The sequence below is a fragment of the Elephas maximus genome, chromosome 9 (assembly GCF_024166365.1).
Source record: "Elephas maximus indicus isolate mEleMax1 chromosome 9, mEleMax1 primary haplotype, whole genome shotgun sequence".
NCBI lineage: Eukaryota > Metazoa > Chordata > Mammalia > Proboscidea > Elephantidae > Elephas > Elephas maximus.
This window is the reverse complement of record NC_064827.1, coordinates 37,233,356-37,259,107: the sequence shown is the minus strand read 5'-3', so window position 1 is coordinate 37,259,107 and position 25,752 is coordinate 37,233,356. Positions and strand designations below refer to the sequence as shown.

Genomic DNA, 25,752 nt, shown 5'->3' with positions numbered 1-25,752 from the left:
TGTGCTGTATGATTTTTAAGCATGAAAAATGTTAAATGCTATTCATCTGTAGCGAGTAAATTGAATATACACACTTGCAGACCAAAAGACTGATTTAACTCGAGGTTTAAAAAAATCATACAGCACATAAAACAGAATGGTATACACTTTTCAAAAGACAAAAAGAAAATACAACTCATCCACATTGTGCAACTAGAAAAATGACATTCATGGAATGTGAAAACCATGCTTGAGAAAATGCTTACATGTAAACGGAAGACAAAACTGTGGTGATTACGTATCATGGGGGGGAAAAAAGGAAATTACCTAACCTGGGCTGGGGTGAAGTTAAGAAAGTACTTATTTGTGCCGCGAGAAAAAAATAAGTTCATTCATCAGATGTATGTTAAGCGTCCACTGAATACCAACCACAAACAACCACGAACTATGCTTCTCTTTTTCGGGGTGTTACAGCCTTCTCCGTAAGGACAGCGTGGTGCCACCCGTCTATCCTGTTAACGCCTTGCCCCAATATTTTCACAGCGCGCATCTTTGAGCAAGAAACCAGAGCTAGCCTGCCCCTCCCTCTTTATGCGTCATCGTCACTGAAGATCGAAAACGCCAACTACGTAGCCTACGGTGTCCCACTAGGCAACGGTGATGCGTCGAGCAACAACATTTTCCGCCCACATGTAAGATGACGCTTTTCGCTTCAGCCGTCCCTCTACCCGGTTCCTCTCCTCCGGGGACGGGGTCAGAAGAGAGCAGGGGGTGTGTGCTTAGGAGGTGTGTTTTTGTTTTCCCCGCCCTTTCTCCCCTCCTCTTGCTCTCACAGCAGTCCTTGAGGGCGAACGAGGAAGGAACGGATAAAGTTTAACCGGAAGAGAAAAGCGAGGCGGGAAACAACCGCGACGGAAAGCGGATTCGGGAGCTCTCGGGGCGGGCCCGACGGGGGCGGGCCCGACGGGGGCGGGGCCAGGGGCGGGCCGGGGGCGGGGCTGCGCTTGGGGTCCTTGCGCCCGTGGCGGCAGAGGCGCGGGCGGTGGCGAGTGGGTGAGTGAGGAGCCGGTGGGGGAGCGGCTGCTTCGGGTCGGGCTGCCGGGGCGGTGGCGGGGGCTCTTCCCGGGGCTCGACCTGTCCTCTCCTGTCCTTCTCTTCCCTGATGGAAGCCGGGCGTCGGGTTTTCCAGCCTGGGGACCGGTGGAGTTGCCTGCATCCGGGCCCCCGGCTACCCGGCGGCAGCGCCGAGATAGGGTATCTTAGGTATCGGGCCTCTCACCCGATTTCCCGCAGGCAGACCCCGATCCGGCCCCTCTCCCGGGCCTGGTATTGGGCCGTCGGGGGCTCTAGGGAAAAGAGCCTCCGGGCACTGAGCGGCCTGGCCTGGGGGAATCCCGGAGAGTGGACAGAGCGCGGCTCCTCCGGACCAGGACAGGGTCCGACAGGAACTGGAGACGGTCCCTGCCCGCAAGGAGATAATACGGGGTTGGGGTGTGAGTGCGGACATAATCCATGCCCACAGAATTGCAATAGAAGTTTCCAAGGAGTGTTGATGTCTTGTACATTTGGGCAGCGATTCTAGACCGAGTTGTGCTCTCATTCTGTGGTGCGTGGTCTGGTTGCTTCACAGCTCCGGGGTTACACAGACTTCTTACTTAAAGGAAGTGACCATTGTGACTGGGGCATCACTTAGCTGGTGGTGTCAGTTGGAGAGGGAAGTGCACTGATTACACGTCTGCTGTGTACGCGTGGGGTCTCTTTGGCCACGGTGAACTCTGCCAGACTTCTGTATTCATCAGCTGGTCCTTTCCCAAGGGAATTGTTAGGCTGTAGTTGAGTAACAGTGTGGCTGTGGCCAGTGGACAAATTCTAGTCAAATTGTTCCCATCCATCACCGATGGTGCAAAGCAAGGGCACACGGGATGTCTGGCATCACTTTTACTTTGTCCAGAAGATTCACTTTGGAATACATTTAGCATAGTCTGGGAGCGTCACAGAAGCAAGAATATATATGGGAGATTAGTAATATAGAGGCAGAATACTTTATGGTGTTACGTGGTCTGCCACTCTAGGAAAACCCTGAATCAGTTGCGAACTGCCTCATGATGACTGTGCTCTTTGAACATCTGAGGGATGGGGGCAGGAGAGACATTATAGACCACATTGCATATTGTGCACTAACTGAGCCTGTACTAACCTGCTCTAGGAAATAATTACATAGGGGCTATTTCTTTTCTTTTTTCTCATTTTAAAAATCTCTTTATTTGGCTCCCTTAGCAGTCCAGATTTTGTTTTCAGAGAAGTAAAAAACCCGTGAAAAAGACTTCTGTCTTTCAGGCATGCCCTTGGGCTCTCCGTAAGAATCCTAAGGAGTGGTAATTTGGTTATCCTCCCTGTTATCTGAGAAACCTGAATCTGGGAGAGATGGTTACCTCCAAGTGATACTAGGAACTTCATCTCTTGAGTCTCACTGGCTGTAAAAGAAAGATTGCAAACATTCTGGTGTGAGGAACAGCTCACTAGTATTAAAGTGGTTTTGGGCATCTCCTGTTTGAAAGGTGGGCTGATTTAGAAGACCCTGCTTCTCTTAGGGTTGAGTAGAAACAAACAGCATGTTACAACTCTGAGTCTCATGATGATAGAATTCTGATTTGTAATAACAGTGGACCAACCAGGTTTTTAAGTACTGATCAGAGAAAGAATGGTTTATTTTTGGCAAAGGTGTAAGAAAAAGCAAAGCCTCAAACCTACTGCTAACAATTTTGCCAGGTGCTAATTACTATAATTTTATGTCTACAGGAAACCCTGGTGGGATAGTGGCTAGATGCTATGGCTGCTGACCAAAGGGTCGGCAGTTTGAATCCACCAGGCACTCCTTGGGAACTCTATGGGGCAGTTCTACTCTGTCTTATAGGGTCGGTATGAGTCAGAATCAACAGCACTGGGTTTGGTTTGGTTTTTTTTGGTTATGTCTACATACATGGGACTGTTTTCAGGAAGTATATTGGGTCCTTGTGTTATGTTTCAGGAGTGGCAAGCCACCCTCTTACCCAACTTGGGTCCTGCTTTCGCTCAAAAGACTCCTATGGCTAATGTTTAATAACTTTCCGGAGTAGCCAGTCCTACATGTGCAGAAGATATGTAGATAAAAGACTATTGGTTTTGAACTGATTTTTTTCACCCATATTATATATATGGATTTTCCTTACCGAAGATGACTTTAAGTTCTAGTAAAATCATTTTTAAATATACTTCTCTGTGACATTTCATTTCTCAGATTATTTCTTTTGGTAGGATTTAAAGCTAAAAAATTCAGCATGATCTTGGTCTTCCTTTTCTTTGTAATTATACAAGGAGTGAGAATGGATGTAATTAGCGGTATATAATAGTTGAATTTTCACAAGGAGGTAAAAAGTTTTCCCATAGTTCAGTCAGATTCTGCTCTTAAGACTCAGTTCAGTTTTCGGAAATGCTTTTATTTTCAATGAAATGGTGAAGTGTTTGTATTACAATATTGCCTTTATGATTATTCACTGTTTTTAATCTAAAAAGAAAGAAGGAAAGAGAAATATTTTTGCAATATAATTTTATGGCAGTGTGTTTACTTAATTCATCTTGGCCCCCATTTTGCTATTTTTAATGATGACAACAATAGCATCATTACAGTTTCAATTCAAGTTACATTCCTGTATTCTGTACCATTGTAAGCCTTTTAAATTATATCCAGAACAATGAATATTATGAACACGCCGTACAGCCTAATATCCAGTGTGATCTCATAAAGCCGTTAAGGTACTATACCAGAAAGTAAATATTACCTAAATGGACTTCTGAAATAAAAGATACGCAAGTAAAAACTGTCTTTGTGTTCAGCCATTTCTGTAATACTTATTAAGTGTTTTGCCAAGCTCTGTGTGCCTGTTCTTAATATGATAAAAGTACTCATCCAGCGCTCTAAAAATAGAAGTCACTGCTTTTCATCAGTCTCTGAACTCTTGACAGGATGCAGATAAAATTCTTTAAGTGGTTCACACTGACATAAATTTATAGAGCAAGTCGTATGTCCTAAAACAATCATCCAGAGATAGGTATAACATATCTTTACCTGTATTAGCTGTTCTTCATTGCTGTTATAAGTAGATTCCACAGTTTTAGACTTCCTTAACTGAAATTGTCGTAAATTCTTTTTTTACACTTTAAATGTAAGTATTCAGTTTTAGTTTTAGGCAGGAATGATAGCATTAATATCACATAGAATGTGTACTTTTGGAGTGACATAATGAGTAGCTAACAGTGTATGAGTTGAGCAAGGGAACCAAGAAACCTGAATTCTAGCCTGGCTCTGTGACCTTGGGTAGTTTGCTTTTCTCTATGTCTCTTACCTAGGAGATTGAAAGCTTGAATAGAATGACTTCTGGGACCTATTCAGACCTTTCATTCTCCATATGTTGTACATAGCTGAAGCTTTTTTATTTTAGCCATTTAGAAGAGAACTCTTTTGGAAGTGGTATAATGGTATACTGCTTTCTGGAATAGCATAGTAAATCTCTGTCCTGATGTTTCAGTGTCATTTTAAGTACCAGTATTGGACTTTAGTTCCCTGATACTCAGAGAGTTCCTTGAGGATAAATAACAGAACTGTTGGCTCATTTTTTGTTAGGTTCTAGGCTGTTGTGGTTTTGCCTTCTTTCATCTGTTTAAGGAGCCCTGATAGTGCAGTGGTTAAAGCACTTGGCTGCTAATCAAAAAAGGTCAGCAGTTCCAACCCACCAGCCACTCCATGGGAGAAAGATGTGGCAGTCAGCTTCCTTAAACATTTACAGCCTTGGAAACCCTATGGGGTAGTTCTGCTGTGTCCGGTAGGGTCGCTGTGAATCATAATCTACTTGATGGCAGTGGGTTTGGTTTTTATGGTTTGTCTGTTTTATTTGTCCTTTTATCAGCTGTCAGGTTCTTCTTTTGTCAGTTGTCACAGCTTCTAGCTAAGCTCTCCCCTTCCTGATTTGCTCCTCTTTAGTTGCTCTGGCTTAGAAAACAAATATCCAATCATATTAGAATTGTACATAAAGTTAGACTACTTGGAAACAGTGAGGGTCTGTTCTATGAGCTTTAGTATATAACATTCATATGAATGTTCAGAGACCTTTTTTTAGTTTATTATTATTTTGGATTTCTAAATGTATACCTTGAATATAAGTGACAAGTTACTGTGTCTTGTAAAATTATCACATCAACAGGTATTTAATATGCAGCTGTCGTGCTAATTGTATATATAGGCACGCTTCCAAATCTTTTTTGACTGAAGAGGCGAAAAACACAAGAGTCTAAATCACTTGAGCTGTTGATGGGTGTCTTTAAAATTGCTGAACCTAATCACTGGTTTTGTATGTCATTGTTTAGAAATCTCTGGAACATTTGGATAATGTGACAGTTGCCATGCAGTGATGTCGACTCTCTGTCCGCCACCATCTCCAGCTGTTGCTAAGACAGAAATTGCTTTAAGTGGTGAATCACCTTTATTAGCAGCTACCTTTGCTTACTGGGACAATATTCTCGGTCCTAGAGTAAGGCACATTTGGGCTCCAAAGACAGAACAGGTACTTCTCAGCGATGGAGAAATAACTTTTCTTGCTAACCACACCCTAAATGGGGAAATCCTTCGAAATGCAGAGAGTGGAGCCATAGATGTAAAGTTTTTTGTCTTGTCTGAAAAAGGGGTAATTATTGTTTCTTTAATCTTTGATGGAAACTGGAATGGGGATAGGAGTACCTATGGACTATCGATTATACTCCCACAGACGGAACTGAGCTTCTATCTCCCACTTCACAGAGTGTGTGTTGATAGATTAACACACATTATTCGCAAAGGAAGGATATGGATGCATAAGGTGAGTGCTTTTGAACTTACAAATCGCGCTAACCTAGCCATTGAAAGTTTATCTTCTGATACATTTGTATCTGATTTTTCAAAATTTTATACAATTAATTTGAAAAAAAAATCTGTCGTGTATTTTGTGTCTGCCCTATTAGATTACAGATAGATCTGGTCCAATATCTATGATCATCATAATAACCTTGCAAGGAACGGGGTGGTAGCTCCACATTACAAATGAAATGCTCAAGCTAAGAAACATAGTAAGTTTTAGATTTGGGAGCCTCTGACTCTAACAGCTATATATATATATGCTGTTTTACATTGCACAACCCTTTTATTTAATACTGTGTGTGTAGGGATAAGCAATTAAAAACGTTTGTTTCATAAGCAGTTGGACGTATAGCCTTTGGCTCCTTTAGTTCTTTGCCAGGTTCCCAAACCTGTGAAGTGAGGAATTGAACTAAATGATTTCTGAGAGATATTTCTTTTTAATTTTGCAGATTAAGCTATGGGAAATTATTGTAACCCCTAAATCCTGTAGTTCGATGTATAGTGATATTTATATTTCTGTATATATTGGCAGATTGAAAGAACAAATTTCATTCTCTTCCTATTGTCTAGTTTGATACTAACCTGGAAGTCCATATAAGCATTATTAACTTTATAAGACTTTTATCAGAAAGGAAAAACAATGTCTTTCTAAAGATTAGCTTTTTTGTTTGTTTTTTACTTTGTTTTCAGGCTTGCTTTCTTATTTCTCATATGTATGAAAATCTTTAAAATCAGAAAGTTCTGTCTTCTCCAAATTAAACATGGTCTTGTTTAATCTGAAAAGTTCAAGACATCATTTTCCTTTGTGAAACTATACAGATGTTAATTGACTGTTTTCTGCTCCATTATCGGGTGCTGGCTTTAGAATAAAGGGTGTTTTTATTTTATTTTGTATTGCCTATGGAAGAAAAAAAAAATTTTTTTTTAATGAGAGCATGGATTTGTTGGATTAATTTCTTGCCTTCTTTTATGTTTTTGCCCTAAAGTGGAAGGTATTTTTTCCCATGAACTAAGTTACACAAGAACGTAAGTCTGCCACGTAAGTTTTGAAAAATAACCATTTTTTGAAATTATCCTTAAATAAACTTTCTCGCTCAGGAAAGGCAAGAAAATGTTCAGAAGATTGTCTTAGAAGGCACAGAGAGAATGGAAGATCAGGTAAAATGCATCTGGCATACTGTTGAATACCATTCTTCCCACTGTATATGCCTGCATAAATCTGATGGCGCTTTTTGTTAAGCCCTAGAAGACATGTTCCTTGGACAGTGTAAGCCTAAAAATAAACAGAACCTTTATGGATATGCACGGAGTAAACCTGAATGAAAATTTCAATGTCTTAGACTAGGGGAGTTAAGTACATAAAAAAAGGGTAATAGTAATTGTATCTAAAAATTAATGTTTTGCTACGTATTTTCTGTGCACAGAAAAAAGTTTTGGATAATATTTGTAGGAAAGATCAGAATTTTTATATGAGACTTTGTTTAAGTCATTGCTTCTCAAACATTTCCACAGAAGTCACTGTAACAGAAGGAGCTGATCGGAGGTGCAGCCTCAGATGTCTAGAGGTGCAGCCACAGTTCTGAGCATTATATTTCTCTGAAGTCTCATGTTGTGTCTTTAAAACTCATTCACTTTACGTTTTACTCCATGACATACCTATTCTTTTAATATTAAAATTTGCCAGTGATATTCTACCCTTACCCCATTACCCCCTGGGTTTCCAGTAACTTTGATTCTCCAGGAAAATACACAATGTATATCCCGTGGCTTTGAATACCCTTTGGGAGCAGACATCAGAGTTGAAGAAGCATGATATTGAGAACATGGCTTCTGTCTTAGTCATCTAGTGCTGCTATAACAGAAGTACCACAGGTGGATGGCTTTAAGAAATTTATTTTCTCACAGTCTAGTAACTAGAAGTCCAAATTTAGAGCGTCAACTCCAGGGGAAGACTTTCTCTCTGTCGGCTCTGAAGGAAGGTCCTTGTCATCAATCTTCCCCTGAACTAGGACCTTCCCCTGAACTAGGAGCTTCTTTGTGCAGGAACCCCAGGTCCAAAGGACACTTTCTCTGGCATTGCTTTCTTGGTAGTATGAGGTCCTCACGCTCTGCTTGCTTCCCTTTCCTTTTATCTCTTGTAAGATAAAAGGTGGTGCAGGCCACACTCCAGGGATACTTTCTTTACATTGAATCAGGGATGTGACCTTAGAGTGTTACAATCCCACCCTAATCCTCTTTAATGTAAATTTGTGATCACAAAATGGAGGACAGTATCACAGTACTGGGAATCATGGCCTAATCAAGTTGACACATATTTTGGGGGACACAATTCAATCCTTGACAGCTTCCCTTGTGGAAATAAAATGCAAACACTTTCTGCAGGACAAAGTTCTCCTGAAGCGAAATCTCCAATGGAGAAAGAGTTGTCTAATTTAATCCTGTTACCCCTAGCATGGCATCCTCATTGCACCTTTTTGTAAAACTGTAGTCAAAGCATGGCTGGATGGCCTTTTATCTGATTCTTCATAGCATGACTGAGACAGATGATACTTTAAAAAATAACTTTTCTAAAAACTTATGAAAATACAGGGACAGAAACAAGGAAAATACAGAACCCTATAAAATGTTCTCCGTTACAAAATTGATATGTTAGCACTTTTGTAAATAGCTTTCCAGACCAGATGAGGTAATTCTGGGGAAAAGTCTCATATTTGTAAGAGAAGATTTCCTTTGTCAGGAGAAGCCTAGCCTTCTCTTGCTGCGGTCAGTAAGTAGAGTTTCCAGGAATGGGTAATTGGACTCTCACCAACTTCTAGGGAGTACCCCAAGCAGCTTATGGAGTAATAAAGTAGAATTATCTCAAGATGAAAATTTAGGACCTAATGAAATTTCTGCTTTTACTGGGATTTTTTTTTTTTTTCAAACCAGCAACTTGTACTTATAAAGTTGATTGCTTTTAATGAATTTCTGTAGTTATCTTTCTTTTAAGCATTCTTGAAAATGTTATCCTACCCCTTTGTGCCTGGAGTAAAGTACATTTGAGACAGACTTATTCTGGAGTTTTTAAAGAGAACACATTGTCCTGCTGAGTTCAAGTTAGGGAAGTCCAAGGAGGAAGAGAAACTTGGAAAACTTTCAGCCTTATAGGACTTTTTTGTTGAGCTTCAATGAGGAAATTCATTTGCTGAGATACCATGTATGAAGTACCATGTATGCCTAAATATAAGGGAAGGTATTTTCCCAAAAAGGATCCCTGGTGGCACAGGGGTTAACCCTTCAGCTGTTAACCAAAAGGTCAGTGGTCAGAACCCACCAGCTGCAAAACCGGAGAAAGATGTGTCCGTAAAGATTAGAGCCTTGGAAATCCTATGGGGCAGTTAATGAGACGGAATTGACTTGACGGTAGTGGGTTTGAGGTTTATTTTTCCAAAATTGGCTTTTCTGACAAGTCCTTGAAAATCCCTCATATGTGCCTTCAACAACTTTATTGAACAATAAATACTGTCCGGGAATGACACATTAGATTAAAATAAAAAAAAAAAAATTCATGCTAGTTTTGTATGCTTGTAGCTGTCATGTGATAAGATCACCTTACATGGAAGCAAATTTAACAGTCATTATTGTGTTGCATGTGTTGGATGTAATTGTAAACAAGCATTTTTAAGGTTTATCTTAAAAAGCAGAGCAACGAGTGATTGTGTTGTGAAGGATACAACAGAATAAATTTGTTAAAATAGTAAAACTTTCTATATTATGCAGATGGGCTTCTGGCTTAGCATAAAATTTCTAGAGACAGCATCACATTTAAATTCTCAAGCAACTGACATGATAATGGACTCTGAAAAATTGGGTTAGGTTACCTGGAAAATGGCTCTAGTGATGTCAGAGATTCCAGTGTTGAAGATGAATGTAAAGAGTTTTGATAAAATTGTTTCATGAAATGCAAGTGAGGAAAAACTATAGTTAAATTAATCTTAAGCAATATGTGATTAAAAATTTTTAACTAAAAATTGATAGACGTTTGACAGTTTCATCCACATCTCTAAAGGATTCCATACTCAAGTTGGTCAGGAAACTGGGGGGTGTTGAATAAATGAGGGATCACTATAACATTTGTGTTACTCGATTTGATTCCTACAAACTACAAATTTCGAAATTATATTTTTGAGATGTAGTAAGTAGGAGTATTATCTTGAAAGAACTCTAAAGGAAACGTTTCTGTTTTATTGCTTCTTAAATATAAGTAATGATGTCGATTGGCATTTGGGTAGATTGTACCCTTTTTGAATGTGGAGGTTGAGTATTGATTCAAGCTTTACTACCAAGCTATTTGCAAAGGATTTCAAAGGTTTTCTGAGCTTGGCTTGCCTCGTTTTTGAATATGAAATGCATTGATGACCTTTAACTAACAAGGAGTTTTATATCTTAAATTTCAAAGAAGATCCCTTTTAAACTCAGCACAGTGGTTTAATTATTACGTGTAACAGTAAACGATAAACCAGTGATTCTGTGCTGACTAAAGAAAATTATTCTTAGAGAAGTGAAAATAAGCTTCAAATAGCTTGTAAATTCTTGAGAAATTATTCGTAACAGTAGACTTGTTTGGGGCAATGTTTGAACAAGTTACCAAGTATTTCCATCAAGGAGTGTCATGCTTTGCTTTTGTTTTTAATTGTTTTAATGCTCAGCTTATCCCATATTGTGTGGTTTTCTTAACCTCATTTCACTGTATCGTGCAGGGTCAGAGTATTATTCCAATGCTTACTGGGGAAGTAATTCCTGTAATGGAGCTGCTTTCATCTATGAAATCCCACAGTGTTTCTGAAGAAATAGATGTAAGTTCTTATTTATATTATTAAATAGAAGTAATTGTACCCCATACCAATTTTCTTTAGTTATATTATTATTATGTGTATTAGTAATCTAATTTTAGTAGTATGCAGTTTGTTGTATCATATCAGATGCAAAAGACCTCTTTGAAGTGTTAAATAGCAAAGATGTCACTTTGAAGACTAAGGTGCTCCTGACCCAAGCAGTGGTATTTTCAGTCACCTCGTATGCATGTGACAGCTGGACAGTGAATAAGGAAGATCAAAGGAGAATTGATGCATTTGAATTATGGTGTGGGCAAAGAATATTGAATATGCCATGGACTGCCAGAAGAACAAACAAATCTGTCTTGGAGGAAGTACAGCCAGAATGCTCCTTAGAAGGAAGGATGGCAAGACTTTGTCTCACTTGGTTTGGACATGTTATCAAGAGGGACCAGTCCCTGGAGAAGAACGTCATGCTTAGTAGAGAGTCTGCGAAAAAAAGGAAGACCCTCAACAAGATTCGGATTGACACAGGGCCTGCAACAGTGGGCTCAAACATAGCAATGATTGTGAGGATGGTGCAGGGCTGGGTAGTGTTCTGTTCTGTTGTACACAGGGTCGCTCTGAGTTGAAACCAACTAGACAGCACCTAACAACAACATACATTATTTATCTGAATTATTACCCACTTTAACAAAAAGCACACGTAAAATCCTGAATTTTATGGCCAGGGACTTTTTTGATCAGCAGTAGTTAAGGTAAAATTCAATGTATTTCGTTCATTTTACCACTTTTGTATTTTCTAGAAGTGGGAGAATTCCAGACTTTATAGAAGCAGTCAGTGTTTAATGCAGTGCTTTTTGTAGCAGAGCAATGTACACATCAGTGGCTGTTAATTGAAGTTTACTTATATTCACTAATTTAGTTTCCTTAATCATTTATTTGAGGATATTTTAAATCAGGCACTATGTGTATATAGAGATGTCTTTAGGAAATTCTTCTTGTTATGCTCTGACTTTGTCATTAAGACTTGTCTCCTGGTTCTGACAAGGAGAGGAAATGTTCTTGTAAAAACTGTTGCTTGACCTGCCTGACTAGCTTTCATGTTTGTTCTTCTGAAAGTATATAGTAGTGCACACAGAGACTGTTTTGTGAGAGCTTTTGATGCTCAGAAATGAGGACAGTGTGCTATGCTGGACCTAGAAGTCAGAAAATCTGAAAGTTATGCCAGCCGTATGTTACAGCCAGAATAATTGTCTTTTTGGTGTGTTTTAGATAGCTGATACGGTGCTCAATGATGATGATATTGGTGACAGTTGTCATGAAGGCTTCCTTCTCAAGTAAGAGTTTTGTTTCTTCTCATAAAAGCTGGATCAAGCAGATATTAATCTTATGCTCACCTATGACAAGATTTGGAAGGGAGGAAATACGACAGAAGAAAATATAACCCACATTATTCTGAGGACACCATTGCATATCTAGCTGTTGCTTAGCTTAGTGTTATTTTTTACTCATTACATGTCTGCGACATATTTGTTGTTCTAACTATTTAATATTTAAAGAAGCTGAGTTTCCATAGTACCCAAACAGGAAATCTTGGTCCCTTGTTTGGTTCTGGTTTCTTATTTTATTTCTCACTGAAGCCGAAACTAAGAACCCTTTAAGTTAAGCTCCAATGTGAATAGGCTTAAGTTATTTAGGCCTAGAAAAGAAATTTACTCATATTTGTACTGATCCTTTATATCTTAGAGTAGAGCTGAGTACTTAAGACTGTTGGCTGGAAAACCAGACTACTTGGGTGACTTCTGTAACCCTGGGCAAACCACCTGAACTCTCTGTGCTCCATTTCTTCATCCTCAAAATGGGAATAATAATAGTAGAATAGCGCTTGGCACGTAATAAGCACTTAATTATAGCTTTTAGCTAATATTTTCTGTTTATATTTCTTCAAAGGAAGATGAGGATAACAACCCATACCCAATCTTTATTGAGTGCCTGCATGTTAATTCCTTTACTGAGTGCTACATGTATTATCTCATCTTCTATTATAGTATTTCTTTGCAGTTGTGGATTATCATGATATTTTATTTTTAAAAACGAGGAGTGAAAGGATAAAGTGTTTGCTTTTATATCCTCAGTCTTTTCCTTTAGGCTCACAATGAAATATCAGAAGTGTGATAACGTGTAAGCTTTGATGGCTTGAATCAGAAGCACTTTAGTCCGGATTCTGCTCAGTGAGAGCCATATATTTTTTTTCAAATCCCATTTGACTTTAAATAAATCCCTTAACCTCTCTACACCTTAGTTTCTTCAGCTATAAAATGCTATTGTTTTGCTAACTAGATTGTTTTAAGGTTCAAATGAGAGACTCTATAAAAGGCCTCTGGAAAATGTAAAGTACTATCTGAATAAAAGATGGCATTGTATCTGTACCCTTGGTGTTCATCATGTAAAGCTATTCTCAGTTATTTGGAACTCACTTGCATTTATTTTATTTTTTTTAGCTTGTGAAATTGTTTTGTGGTCAATGTTTTTAATCTTTTTTCCTTAACTTACAGTGCCATCAGCTCACACCTACAAACATGCGGCTGTTCTGTAGTCATAGGTAGTAGTGCAGAGAAAGTAAATAAGGTAATGTGTTTTTTAATTTAGCAAATGATCTCACTTTTTGATACTGCTAATATATCATAGATTGTAATTTAAAGACTAGGTAGCAGTTAAGGTGATTTAATAGTATAAGAGGCAACATCCAAACCTGACCAAATTGCTTTGACATCCTGGGGGAAAAGTAAGTTTGAAATAAGCTGTTTGAATATGAAGTTATTTATCAGTTTCATTTTGATAACTCATAAATACAAGGCTCAGTTTTATATAAATAGTTTTGAAAATATTTTAAAATATTAATTAAAATTAGGTGTTTTAAAAAATATTTGTCTTCTATTTCCTTATGTTATCTTTAATAAATGTGAAGATAGCTATGTATCTTTGGTACTAGTTCCAAAGAGATGTTATTTGATCAGTCATCTTGACTTCATTATCTTGGTTTTCTCCTTAAATCCCTCTTATTTTGGGAGATGGAATTTATACAGTGTTCAGTAACATTTGTGACCACTTCCTTCAGTGCTGTGTGAATTCATAATTAGTGAACAGTAATGGTTCCAAACATTACTCAGTAAACTAAGGGATTTTGCACTTTTCTTCATTGACCATTAATGTAGTCAGAGATAAGTGCATGGATCTATCAATTTGTTGTTGTTGTTGTCTTTGTTAGGTGCCATCAAGTCGATTTTGACTCATAATGACCACATGTGACAGTAGAACTGCCCCATAGGGTTTTTATGTTGTAATCTTTAAGGGAGCAGATCTCCAGGCCTTTCTCCCAGGGAGCTGCTGGGTGGGTTAAAATTACAAATCTTTCGGTTATCAGCTGAGTGCTTAACTGTTAAAAAAGAACACTAGTGGTGCAGTGGTTATGCTCTCAGCTGATAACTGAAAGGTTGGTGGTTTGAGCCCATCCAGCAGCTCTGCAGGAGAAAAACCTGGTCTGCTCCCATAAAGATTATAGAGATTGCAGCCTAGAAAACCCTATAGGGCAGTTCTACTCTGTCACATGGGGTCACTATGAGTTAAAAATTGACTCGATAGCACCCAGCATCAGCACCAGTTAAAAAAATTTACGTAGGAAATATGTAGGGGATGATTATTTGCTTTACAGAGATATTCATAATTTATTTTTTTCTATAAGCAACCCTGCGCACTTACATTGAGTTTTGATTTACCAAAAGTTCTATTTCTTATATAACCATTTAAGAACATGTACTAGGTGTTAGCATACTTCTATCATTACATTTCATGTAGTGGTTGGTGGTCTTGTTTATTATATCTGTTGCCCCAAAAGGCAGCTTTCCACCTATGTACCCCAAAGTGTTAGAGTTCCACAGAGAGACTTCTCAGTCTTGCTTCATAGGGGAAGAGAAGCTTGGTGGTTGGGGCTCTGTTTTCCACATTCTTCTCATTCCCCACCTCTTTCAACAGAATAGCTTTCCTGTTGTCTTTTGAATTTGAGAAATGGGTTGCCACTACTCTGGGTTGGAAACTGCTGCTTTAACTTAATAACTCTCTGGATATGGTCCGAATTGCAGTGTAGCTACGTGACCTTTCATTTTTCCTAATAGAGTTATCGGTCAAATCTTAGAATCAGAGGTTTGTAAACCCTGACCAGTGGCCTGCTTATCGTAAGTCAAATTTGATAGAATTAATGCTCATTTATTGAAGGTTTGGATACTTCCTGATATTCATTATAATAGTAAAAACTATTATTAAACAGAAGATGTAATTCTGCCCAGTTTAACTGCATTTAGTTTTCTTGCCCAAAATTGCTTGTCTGAAAAACATTTACTACTAGGTGGAGATACAATTAATGATTGTGTTTAGGTCATCGTTTCTCACAGAAGTAAAGGTTCCGTGGTCAAGTTAAGTTTGAGACGGTCTGCATGTTATATCATTCTCCTGGACAGTCACAGTACATATTCAGATGCTAAAGGTTTGGAGATATCGTAAATTTACAAAGCATTTCCCCAGACGTTTTTGACCACAGAATCCCTGGTTTAAGCAACAACTGTTATGCCCCATGCTGTACTAGGTAACTAAGGAATACTTGTTTCTCCGGATGTATTTTATTGACAATAACAATTGAAATTTCTGTTCAAATTTCTTTCATAAGCAATGGCCTTTTTACTTCATATTTTAATGCTAAAATCTTTTATTTTATAGATAGTGAGAACATTATGCCTTTTTCTGACTCCAGCAGAGAGAAAATGCTCCAGATTATGTGAAGCCGAATCATCATTTAAGTACGAGTCAGGGCTCTTTGTGCAAGGCCTGCTGAAGGTAGGGTTTACATTTATCACAGGTGAAACCAATGGTTTCGAATCGTTCTGAGCCTCTAAAAATATACTTTATTGGCAGTTAATGCATCTTACCTCTTATGTTTATATGGAAACTCTGGTGGTGTAGTGGTTAAGTGCTACAGCTGCTAACCAAGAGGTCGGCAGTTCAAATCCTCCAGACGCTCCTTGGAAACTCTATGGGGCAGTTCTACTCTGTCTTGTAGGGTCGCTATGAGTCAGAATTGAATCGATGGCAGTGGGTTTGGTTTTTTCAGTTTATGTTTATATACCCAAGGGCTGACTTCCTTTTCCCTACATCACAGGTCTGAGCATAGAGTATTTGCCTTATGGATTTATAGTTAATATCATCAGTGAAAACCACAGAATATACTTTTTTTGTTCAGGTTTGGTTGCCTATAGCTGTATGTCTGGCCTCAGGATTTTTTTTTTCTTTTCTTTTTATGCATGCTTGAATCAAATTACGTATCTGAAATGGGGGCATTTCTTTTTACTGGACAGATTGGAATTTTGGTGTTAACCATTGTACATTTATGTACTGTATTCATTTATTGGAAAAAAATTTAAGCTGCTTTCTATCTTGAAAGTGTATAGGGTTTGACCAGTTCGTATATATACACACACGTACATGTATGATACAGGACATACATATATGTGTATGATACAGGACTGGACAGTGTTTCATTCAGTTGTACATAGGTTCGCTACGAGTCAGAACTGACTTGAAGGCACCTAACAACACCAACGATATACGTATATCTATGTATATTTACATAGATATTAAAAATTATATTTTTCTTTCATTTAATAGACCCTTTTCAAGGATCAAAACAGATGAACTATAAATTAGCACTTATTTTTAATAATTAAAGGGAAGAAAATTGTTCGCTTTATTGCATCTGTTACTGGTGTTGCAGTTACAGCCATGAAGAAGATGACATGAAGGAGCATCTTTCCTAGTGGTTATTTGATCCTCTCCTAGTGAATGCTTTGTTGAGCATGTAAGCGTGGCAAAATAAGGGAGGAAAAATTAAAAATTGATGCAAATAAAAATTTCATCCAGTTTTTACATTTTCAATAACATTCATGCTGAGCTCAGAATAATAGTATTTAAATACAGTAACTAGTTGAAGAGAATACATGCCTAATTTGAATTGTACATATCTGAAAATGAGAACTTCTTGCATTTGAAGACATAGTAAAATGTTTAATGTTTTTATTTCTTAAGCAGCATCTCATTTAGTCATATAATTTTAGCCTTGATGAACCTATGCCACATGCATAGAGAAAACCCTGAAAGTATGATTTGATGAAACAAATATTTGTTGAGAGTTCTCCATGAACATGTATGGCTTTCTAGAAAATACACTGACATATATATATATTTTTTTTTTATGAGCCTTAAATATGTACAAAGCCTTTAACCTACTATTTCTACTTCTGAAAATCCATCCCAAGGAAACAACTACATGTGGAGAAAATTTATTTACAAAGACAGTTATCATAGCATTATTTATAAGAGTGAAAAATTGGAAATAACCTTCTGTCTTCTTTCCATAGCACATAGCACAGTACTTCCTACACAGTAGGTATTTGTTTCATGGTAACTGGCCAACCAACTGTACCTAGAAAAAGTGAAATATTTTCTTATTATAAAAATATATATTCAGATTTACAAAGAGAAATAAATCAAGAAGAAAAAAATGTCACTTGTAATCTCATAATCAAGTGAATAATCCCTGTTAATATTTGGCATCTATCTTTCTTGTCTTTCTTTTGTATGCATATTTTATACCTCCTCCCAAAATAATTGAATTACATGCTACATGATCTAACCTGCTCAACACATAAACTACAGCAGCGTCAGTTTTAGCAGCTAAATAATAAACTATTTTTATTCGTTTAATCACTTCTCTGTTGGATGCTTAGGTTACTTTTGATGTTTTGCTGTTAAAACCGGTGCTGCTGTGAGCACTCCTGTCACCAAAAGTTTGCTCACTAAAACTTTGCACGCAGTCATGGTCAATTTCTTGGCATAAATTTGTAGAGGTGGATTTGCTAAAACAAAGCCAGTTTTTTGTTTGTTTGTTTGTTTAATTAAAATAATTCTTCATATGTTTTGGCCTCTAGGAAAAAGTAACTCTTCCTTTCATTATGACAGGATTCAACTGGAAGCTTTGTGCTACCCTTCCGGCAAGTCATGTATGCTCCCTATCCCACCACGCACATAGATGTGGATGTCAATACTGTGAAGCAGATGCCACCGTGTCATGAACATATTTATAATCAGCGTAGATACATGAGATCAGAGCTGACAGCGTTCTGGAGAGCCACTTCAGAAGAAGACATGGCTCAGGATACGATCATCTACACAGATGAGAGCTTCACGCCTGATTTGTATGTAATGCTCTGTCTTTTCATTGTGGTTAAGCAGTACTATGAAACTGTGTCATATATGAGTAAAAACAAACTAGCCTGTGTTTGAAGTAAAAGAAGTATTACTAGGAGAATTCTGCATGAAGAAACATTTGGTTAGTCAAGCATGTTTTCTTAAATGCCCTTTTTTCTTTATATAACTGTGTTTCCTCTGGATAGGTTAGATCAGCCCTTAAAAATAAACATTTAAGAATTTATTTAACAAATATAAATTGAGAACCTCAGCACTGTACAAGCTGCTGGGAATTATAGTCGTCAACAAGACAGCCCTAGCTCTTACTTTGCTTATAGTTAAATGTGTAACAGTCATTGAACAGGCTTCTTAACTCAACCAAAGAAGTAATTCTAAGTCTCTTTTTTCCTTGGCATATAAATATAAAAAACTGCAAAATTTGCCAAAATACATAGAGTGTTCTTTTTGTTTGTATTTTATATTGTGCTACTCATTTTCTACCACAAAGTTTGGTCAGTAAATTAAACAGAAAAAAAGTGATAATGATAAAATGTTGTATGTGGACCTTCCCAAATTAGGGGGAAAAAACCATAATAATACATCTATAATCATAAAACCCTAAGAAAACACTTTAATGTTCTGAAATCTGAGAAAGCGTTGTAATATATTATTATGGTTCTCTAAATCAATTAAAGTGCATAGAATAAGTGCCTGGCACGTAGACTGTGCTCAATAAATGTCGACTATAATCACCCAGGTTTAAGTGTGTAAGGCAGCAGTAAAATGGTGCAAGCAACCCTGTCCCTGTGTTTCTAAGAATAGTTCTGAGGGGAGACAACAGACACATGGAGTACCGTTAGCTACGCAGAAGGTGTTGGCCAAACGTGTAGAATAAGAACACCGTGTCCAAGAGATCCTCAGTGTCGCGTGTCTCTGGGTACAGAAATGTGACTGAATTAGGACCCATCTTTCCTCAGCTGTGCAGGGTTTCTTGTTGCTATCTCAGGAAGTTTGAGGGGAGTTGGATTAGAAAATAATTTGGTCAAAATTGGAATTGCAGATCACTAAATTTTCATATAGTGATAATTTTGGTACATGTGAGGAAGTTGTCAAAATTAGTTTGTGCTTTTCCTTTTTTGGTTGGTTGTTTAGGAGCTTTTTAGTGGGCAACTTCAAAAAAAAAAAAAAAAAACCCCAGTGCTGTTGAGTTGATTCCGATTCATAACAACCCTACAGGAACTTAGGGAACTTAAAATGTATTTGCAATCATTTAGTATTTTTTTTTGTTGTTTTTTAGAGGAGGTATGTGTGTAGGCTTTTAACATATCATTCATTTTTAGCCAGCTATTCTTGTTTTGTTGGTTTGATGATCATGTCATGAATTTTTTAAATTTTGTTTCCACCTCTGAGGAAATTTTCACAACATAAAATTGTCCAGAAACAATATTTTTAACCACTAGATTGTGTGTTAACTTTTAGGTACATGGATTCATCTTACTTTAGTGCATTTTAGGCAGTATCATTTATTCTTATCTTCCATTTTAACATTTTAAGATAATTTCAGTCAGTGCTAATACATGAAAATTCAGTTACTGGAAATACTTTTTTTTTTTATTAACTTTTATTGAGCTTCAAGTGAACGTTTACAAATCAAGTCAGTTTGTCACATATAAGTTTACATACATCTTACTCCGTACTCCCACTTGCTCTCCCCCAATGAGTCAGCCCTTCCAGTCTCTCCTTTCGTGACAATTTTGCCAGCTTCCCACTCTGTCTATCCTCCCGTCCCCCCTCCAGACTGGAGATGCCAACACAATCTCAAGTGTCCACCTGATGTAATTATAGCTCACTCTTCATCAGCATCTCTCTCCCACCCACTGTCCAGTCCCTTTCATGTCTGATGAGTTGTCTTTGGGGATGGTTCCTGTCCTGTGCCAACAGAAGGTCTGGGGACCTTGGCCGCCGGGATCCCTCTAGTCTCAGTCAGACCATTAAGTATGGTCTTTTTATGAGAATTTGGGGTCTGCATCCCACTGATCTCCTGCTCCCTCAGGGGTTCTCGGTTGTGGTCCCTGTCAGGGCATTCGTCAATTGTGGCCAGGCACCAACTAGTTCTTCTGGTCTCAGGATGATGTAGGTCTCTGGTTCATGTGGCCCTTTCTGTCTCTTGGGCTCTTAGTTGTCGTGTGACCTTGGTGTTCTTCATTCTCCTTTGCTCCAGGTGGGTTGAGACCAATTCATGCATCTTAGATGGCCGCTTGTTAGCATTTAAGACCCCAGACGCCACATTTCAAAGTGGGATGCAGAATGTTTTCATAATAGAATTATTTTGCCAATTGACTTAGAAGTCCCCTTCCTTAAACCATGGTCCCCAAACCCCTGCCCTTGCTCCGCTGACCTTTGAAGCATTCATTTTATCCCGGAAACTTCTTTGCTTTTGGTGCAGTCCAATTGAGCTGACCTTCCATGTATTGAGTGTTGTCTTTCCCTTCACCTAAAGCAGTTCTTATCTACTAATTAATCAGTAAAAAACCCTCTCCCTCACTCCCTCCCTCCCCCCCTCGTAACCACAAAAGTATGTGTTCTTCTCAGTTTTTACTATTTCTCAAGATCTTATAATAGTGGTCTTATACCATATTTGTCCTTTTGCCTCTGACTCATTTCGCTCAGCATAATGCCTTCCAGGTTCCTCCATCTTATGAAATGTTTCACAGATTCATCACTGTTCTTTATTGATGCGTAGTATTCCATTGTGTGAATATACCACAATTTATTTACCCATTCATCCGTTGATGGACACCTTGGTTGCTTCCAGCTTTTTGTTATTGTAAACAGAGCTGCAATAAACATGGGTGTGCATATATCTGTTTGTGTGAAGGCTCTTGTTTCTCTAGGGTATATTCCGAGGAGTGGGATTTCTGGGTTGTATGGTAGTTCTATTTCTAACTGTTTAAGATAACGCCAGATAGATTTCCAAAGTGGTTGTACCATTTTACGTTCCCACCAGCAGTGTATAAGAGTTCCAATCCCTCCGCAGCCTCTCCAACACTTATTGTTTTGTGTTTTTTGGATTAATGCCAGCCTTGTTGGAGTGAGATGGAATCTCATCGTAGTTTTAATTTGCATTTGTCTAATGGCTAATGATCAAGAGCATGGAAATACTCTTTTTTTAACAAGTTTTTTTAATTCAGTTCACTTAATGACCAAGGCATTCAATGAGACAGGTGCATTCAGAACACTGGACTTAGTCTGTTCTCTCTCCAAGGCTGGTGGAGTGCTATCAGGGCCCACATCAACCACCAATGAGACAGCCAGTCTTTGTGAAATGCTAATTTTTTTTTTCCTTCTCAGTTTCCTTCTTCTGTAGTTTGGCATAGCCACCTCCTAAAATTAGAATATTTGAGGTACTGTGTATTTACTTCTACACACATGCCCAGCGTCTTAACCTTGCCACTCCTGGCATCATGTGATGGTCCCCACTGTTTCCAGTCTAAAATCTTACCTTATTAAGTATTTTATTACTCTTGTGACCTGAGTGTAAATTAGCATTTCAGCAGATTCTTCAGGAAAGTAGAAGACAAGGAGAGCGAAGAAGAGAAAAAAATGAAGGGGCTGGGAAACAAACAGTTTTTAAATTTGTTTAAGCATTTACTGTATCCTAGGTGCTATGTTAGACACACATCATACCAAGTGTGAATTATGGCTTGAATTCCCACTCTGATCATTACCAAAGTAGTTAACGCTGGTCTTAGGTAGCTGGTTCATGTTACTTGCCAGATGGTGAACTCTGTTGATGAAAACTCAGTGGTCTTGATGTTTCAGATAATTATCTGGGCATGTTCCTTAATCTGAATCAACTCAATGGCACTGGGTTTGATTTTGGGTTTTTTTGGTTAAGCTTTTATGTTTTGTTTTGTTTATCAGTTGTAGTGATGGTGTGTTTATTTCTGTTGTGTTTTTAAGATAGCAGGAATTGATAATTATACTTATTAATTGCCCTAAGGCTTTCTTCCTTAATTTTGATCTATTTATTTTTTAGTAAGTTGGGCATACTAAAACATAGGTAGATACCATATATATGGGAACTGTTCATACTCTTCAGAAAAAAATAATTTCATCCTGACAGACTCCAGTAATATACAGATGTGTCCTTGAGTTAAAAATGAATATGTGTTTTGTATCTTCAAAAATATATATATACATATATATCTTTAAGTCTGTATTTATACAAGTATGTTTATGTATAACATTCCAATTCTAAGAATTTAATTTATTGGTGGGGCGAGGAATTGTGGAAAGTAGCATTGGATAGCCATTCCAACCTTTTGTTTTCCTTCGTAGGAATATCTTTCAAGATGTTTTACACAGAGACACTCTGGTAAAAGCCTTCCTAGATCAGGTAACTGTTGAACCTGGGATTGTCAGAGTGAATGATGTGGTGTTTTCTTTTTTAGTATATCCTGCAGTGCCTGCACTATGCATAGCTTTATAGAATTGTCTTTGCTCTTTCTAAAGTGTATAAATGATTTTCCTTTTGAATTATTAATGGCGTGGCCTGTGTATTAACACTTAAGATACAGCATTTCCCCAGTTCAAATAATAAATATTTTCATTTCAAGCACTAACCTAATGGCTAAAGGGTTCTTATTTGTTTTGGGGTGAATGTTTATTTATAGGAGTCCTGGTACCACAGTGGTAAGTACTCCGCTGCTAACTGAAAGATCAGCAGTTCAAACTCACCAGCTACTCCTTGGGAAAAAGATGTGGCAGTCTGCTTCTGTAAAGATTACGGCCTTGGAAACCCTGGGGGGCAGTTCTACTCTGGCCTGTAGGGTCACTGTGAGTCAAAATTGACTCAGCGGCAACTGGTTTGGTTTTTTGGTCTTTGGTTGTTTATTTGTCGTAATTGAACAAAAATGTCTTGTAAAAATTAGTATCACTTCTCTTTAAAGAATAGCATCTTTATTGTCTCATTCTTTTGAAAAATCTACTTAATTATACATTTGAAGAAAATTATAGATAACATGGGACTTATTTCTCAATAGAACAGAGCCTTGTCATAATCCTGTTCTGGGGATCCGGCCAGGAAACTGTGTTATTGATGTAACTTTGAAATAATGAAACCCTTATGTTAGCTAGAAATTTTGGATCCAGGTCAATGTGGTCTGTGACACACTGCAAAGTTCAAGGATAATTCGTTGTGTTATAATTCCATGCTTTTCAAGCGGAAATAAAATTCCTTCACCCCTTTCTCTCCCTACACGTGCACCCCCAACAGTGTAGGGATATGAATGTCTCAAAACCATAGTATAAACATGGCTCAACTTCTGGGAGCTTCAATTTTATTTGAAGATTTGGGCAGAATATGTTAGGTAACACAACTGAAGTAGCTTACATCACAATTTTTAATGTTAAAATAAACATGAGTATGATTTGAGGCAGAATGCAAAATTTGGCTATCTTGTCAGATTGCTTCCAGACCCACCACTTCCATCACACTCTTTTTTGTTAGGGGGCACTGGTGGAAATGATTGAGGAGGAGTGCTGTAATGTGGATTACCTGCCAGACACTATCAACCTGTGATGGAAGCATGCTGTGTAATCAGAATGGGGAAAGTTACTTATACAAATGGTTCACTTTCCTGCAGGTCTTCCATTTGAAACCTGGTTTATCTCTCAGGAGTACTTTCCTTGCACAGTTTCTGCTTGTGCTTCACAGAAAAGCCTTGACGTTAATAAAATACATAGAAGATGATACGTAAGTAAAATTCCTATACAGAAGAAAAACCTGGTACATTGTGTTCTGTTTTGTTCCCTATGGACGTCTTCTGTGTTATAATTTTTTTTTTTTTTTTTAATTACTTACAGGCAGAAGGGAAAAAAGCCCTTTAAATCTCTTCGGAACCTGAAGATAGACCTTGATTTAACAGCAGAGGGCGATCTTAACATAATAATGGCTCTAGCTGAAAAAATTAAACCAGGCCTACACTCGTTTATCTTTGGGAGACCTTTCTACACTAGTGTACAAGAACGGGATGTTCTAATGACTTTTTAAATGTGTAGCTTGTTAATTATGTTTTGTCACAATCATGATTGCTGTTCAAGTAGCTCAGCGGTGTGGGGAACATCATTCCCTCTGGTCACGCCCCCAGAGCCCCGCTCAGCAATTGCAGTTAACTGGTAGTTACACTACAGTTGTCACAGAATCCGTAAGGGAATGTCAGCGGCATCCTGAGAATGGATGCTTCTTTTCCTGGATGAGCTCCCTTGGGATACAGACTTACGTTTACAATTGTAATAAAAATTACTGCTATCTTTTAAAGATGTAATGGTAATAGGATATAAACTTGACCACAACTACTGTTTTTTTGAAACTTCTGATTCATGGTTTACATATATCAAAGTGAAATCTGAGTTAGCTCTAACTAGGTAAGATACTAGCTGACTTTCAGTCTTTTAGTGTTCCTTGGTCTGTGATTTTTGCTGTGATACTTTTGTAATCAACTGACATTGAGTGCATCTGAATCATTTACCCTTCCACAGAAAGGAAGTTAGCTTTAGAAAAAAAATATCAATCAAGCAGATGTTGGAGTGAAATTAAGTATTAGATCCTATTTTTTAGACTTGGTCCCTAGGATTCAGTCTGTTCAGGAATGTCAAGCACTATGTATGGTCCCTGTTTATGGTGAACGACAGTCAGGTTATTTTGTTTGTTTTATTGTTGTGGTTATTAACTATTCTGTATAGTTGAGCTCTGTCCAAAAAAATATAGGAAATTGGGTTTTATCTGTTAGTAGTCGTCGCCACTTTTTTGATTAATTTTTAGGAGTTTGGAAGCCAAACTGAACTGTGCACCTCCTGTGCCTTTTTTCCTTGGAAAATACAATTACTTGGAAGAGTTTAGATTTCAGTAGCCAGTCATTTTCATCTTGTTTTCCTCTTGCGCAGCCTTGCCTTGTACCTGATTGGCAATCATTGTAACTCGGAGATTGTAAAATGCAATAGAGAAGATACTAACTAGTGAGATCTTTTTTCAGATGCGGAGAACAGTTTCTTCGTTCTTATATTTCTGCTTGTATTTTTTAACTTGTTGCCATGTGGGTTTGCCTATGTCGCTTGAGGACTAGCAGGAGGAACTTTACTAAAGTGCTACTTTACCAGGTGCTACTTTGGCAGAACTAAGTGATCTGTTCCTTTCATTTCCTTAATGTGTTTGGACCATTTTGCTAGCTATAAAATAACTGATTAACATATTTCTGTGCTAGATCAGAGTTGACATAGTATACACAAACACAAATATTTTTATTTAAAACTGTGGAAGTAACACAAAAGGGAAAAAATATTTATAAGAAAGGGATAAAAGTGATAGAGCCCCCATGCCCAAGTCCACCAAATTTAACCAAAAAGAACGCATTCGGTTCTGAAAGGTCATAATAGACTTTCACATAATGAATAAGAAAGGTGTAGACATCTTGGGTTTTAGATACACACTGAACTAGATGACTGATGCACTGTTTGCTCAAAGTCGTGAAAAAGTTTATAATAGCACCTTAGAGTGTCCCATAGTTTACTCAGTGCTTTTTATGGAATAGATTCTTATTTAAATGCTGACTGATTATTTTATTTTGCTGGTTTTATTCTACTGTTACACAGAATGCAAGTTGTACAGTGAAATAAGTTATTAAAGCATGTGTAAACATTGTTATATATCTTTTGTCCTAGATGGAGAATTTTGAA

At 37.8% G+C, this 25,752-nt stretch overlaps 1 protein-coding gene across 3 annotated transcripts; it reads left to right on the top strand.

Annotated features, from left to right (window-relative positions):
* Positions 1-630: 630 nt before the first annotated feature.
* C9orf72 (C9orf72-SMCR8 complex subunit) lies at positions 631-25,752 on the top strand. 3 transcript variants are annotated; one of them, XM_049895995.1, is made up of 11 exons: positions 631-671; positions 5,380-5,867; positions 7,004-7,063; positions 10,645-10,740; positions 11,995-12,059; positions 13,278-13,350; positions 15,493-15,609; positions 17,788-18,023; positions 22,357-22,414; positions 23,664-23,773; positions 23,884-25,752. In XM_049895995.1, the coding sequence occupies exons 2-11, from the start codon at positions 5,424-5,426 to the stop codon at positions 24,068-24,070; spliced, it is 1,446 nt and encodes a 481-aa protein (XP_049751952.1). In that variant the 5' UTR covers positions 631-671; positions 5,380-5,423; the 3' UTR covers positions 24,071-25,752. The 3 variants fall into 3 exon arrangements, 2 of the variants coding, with proteins under 2 accessions (XP_049751952.1, XP_049751951.1); XM_049895994.1 differs by lacking the exon at positions 631-671 and adding an exon at positions 976-1,032; XR_007518675.1 differs by lacking the exons at positions 631-671; positions 17,788-18,023; positions 22,357-22,414; positions 23,664-23,773; positions 23,884-25,752 and having other exon boundaries at positions 1,041-5,867; positions 11,995-13,350; positions 15,527-15,610.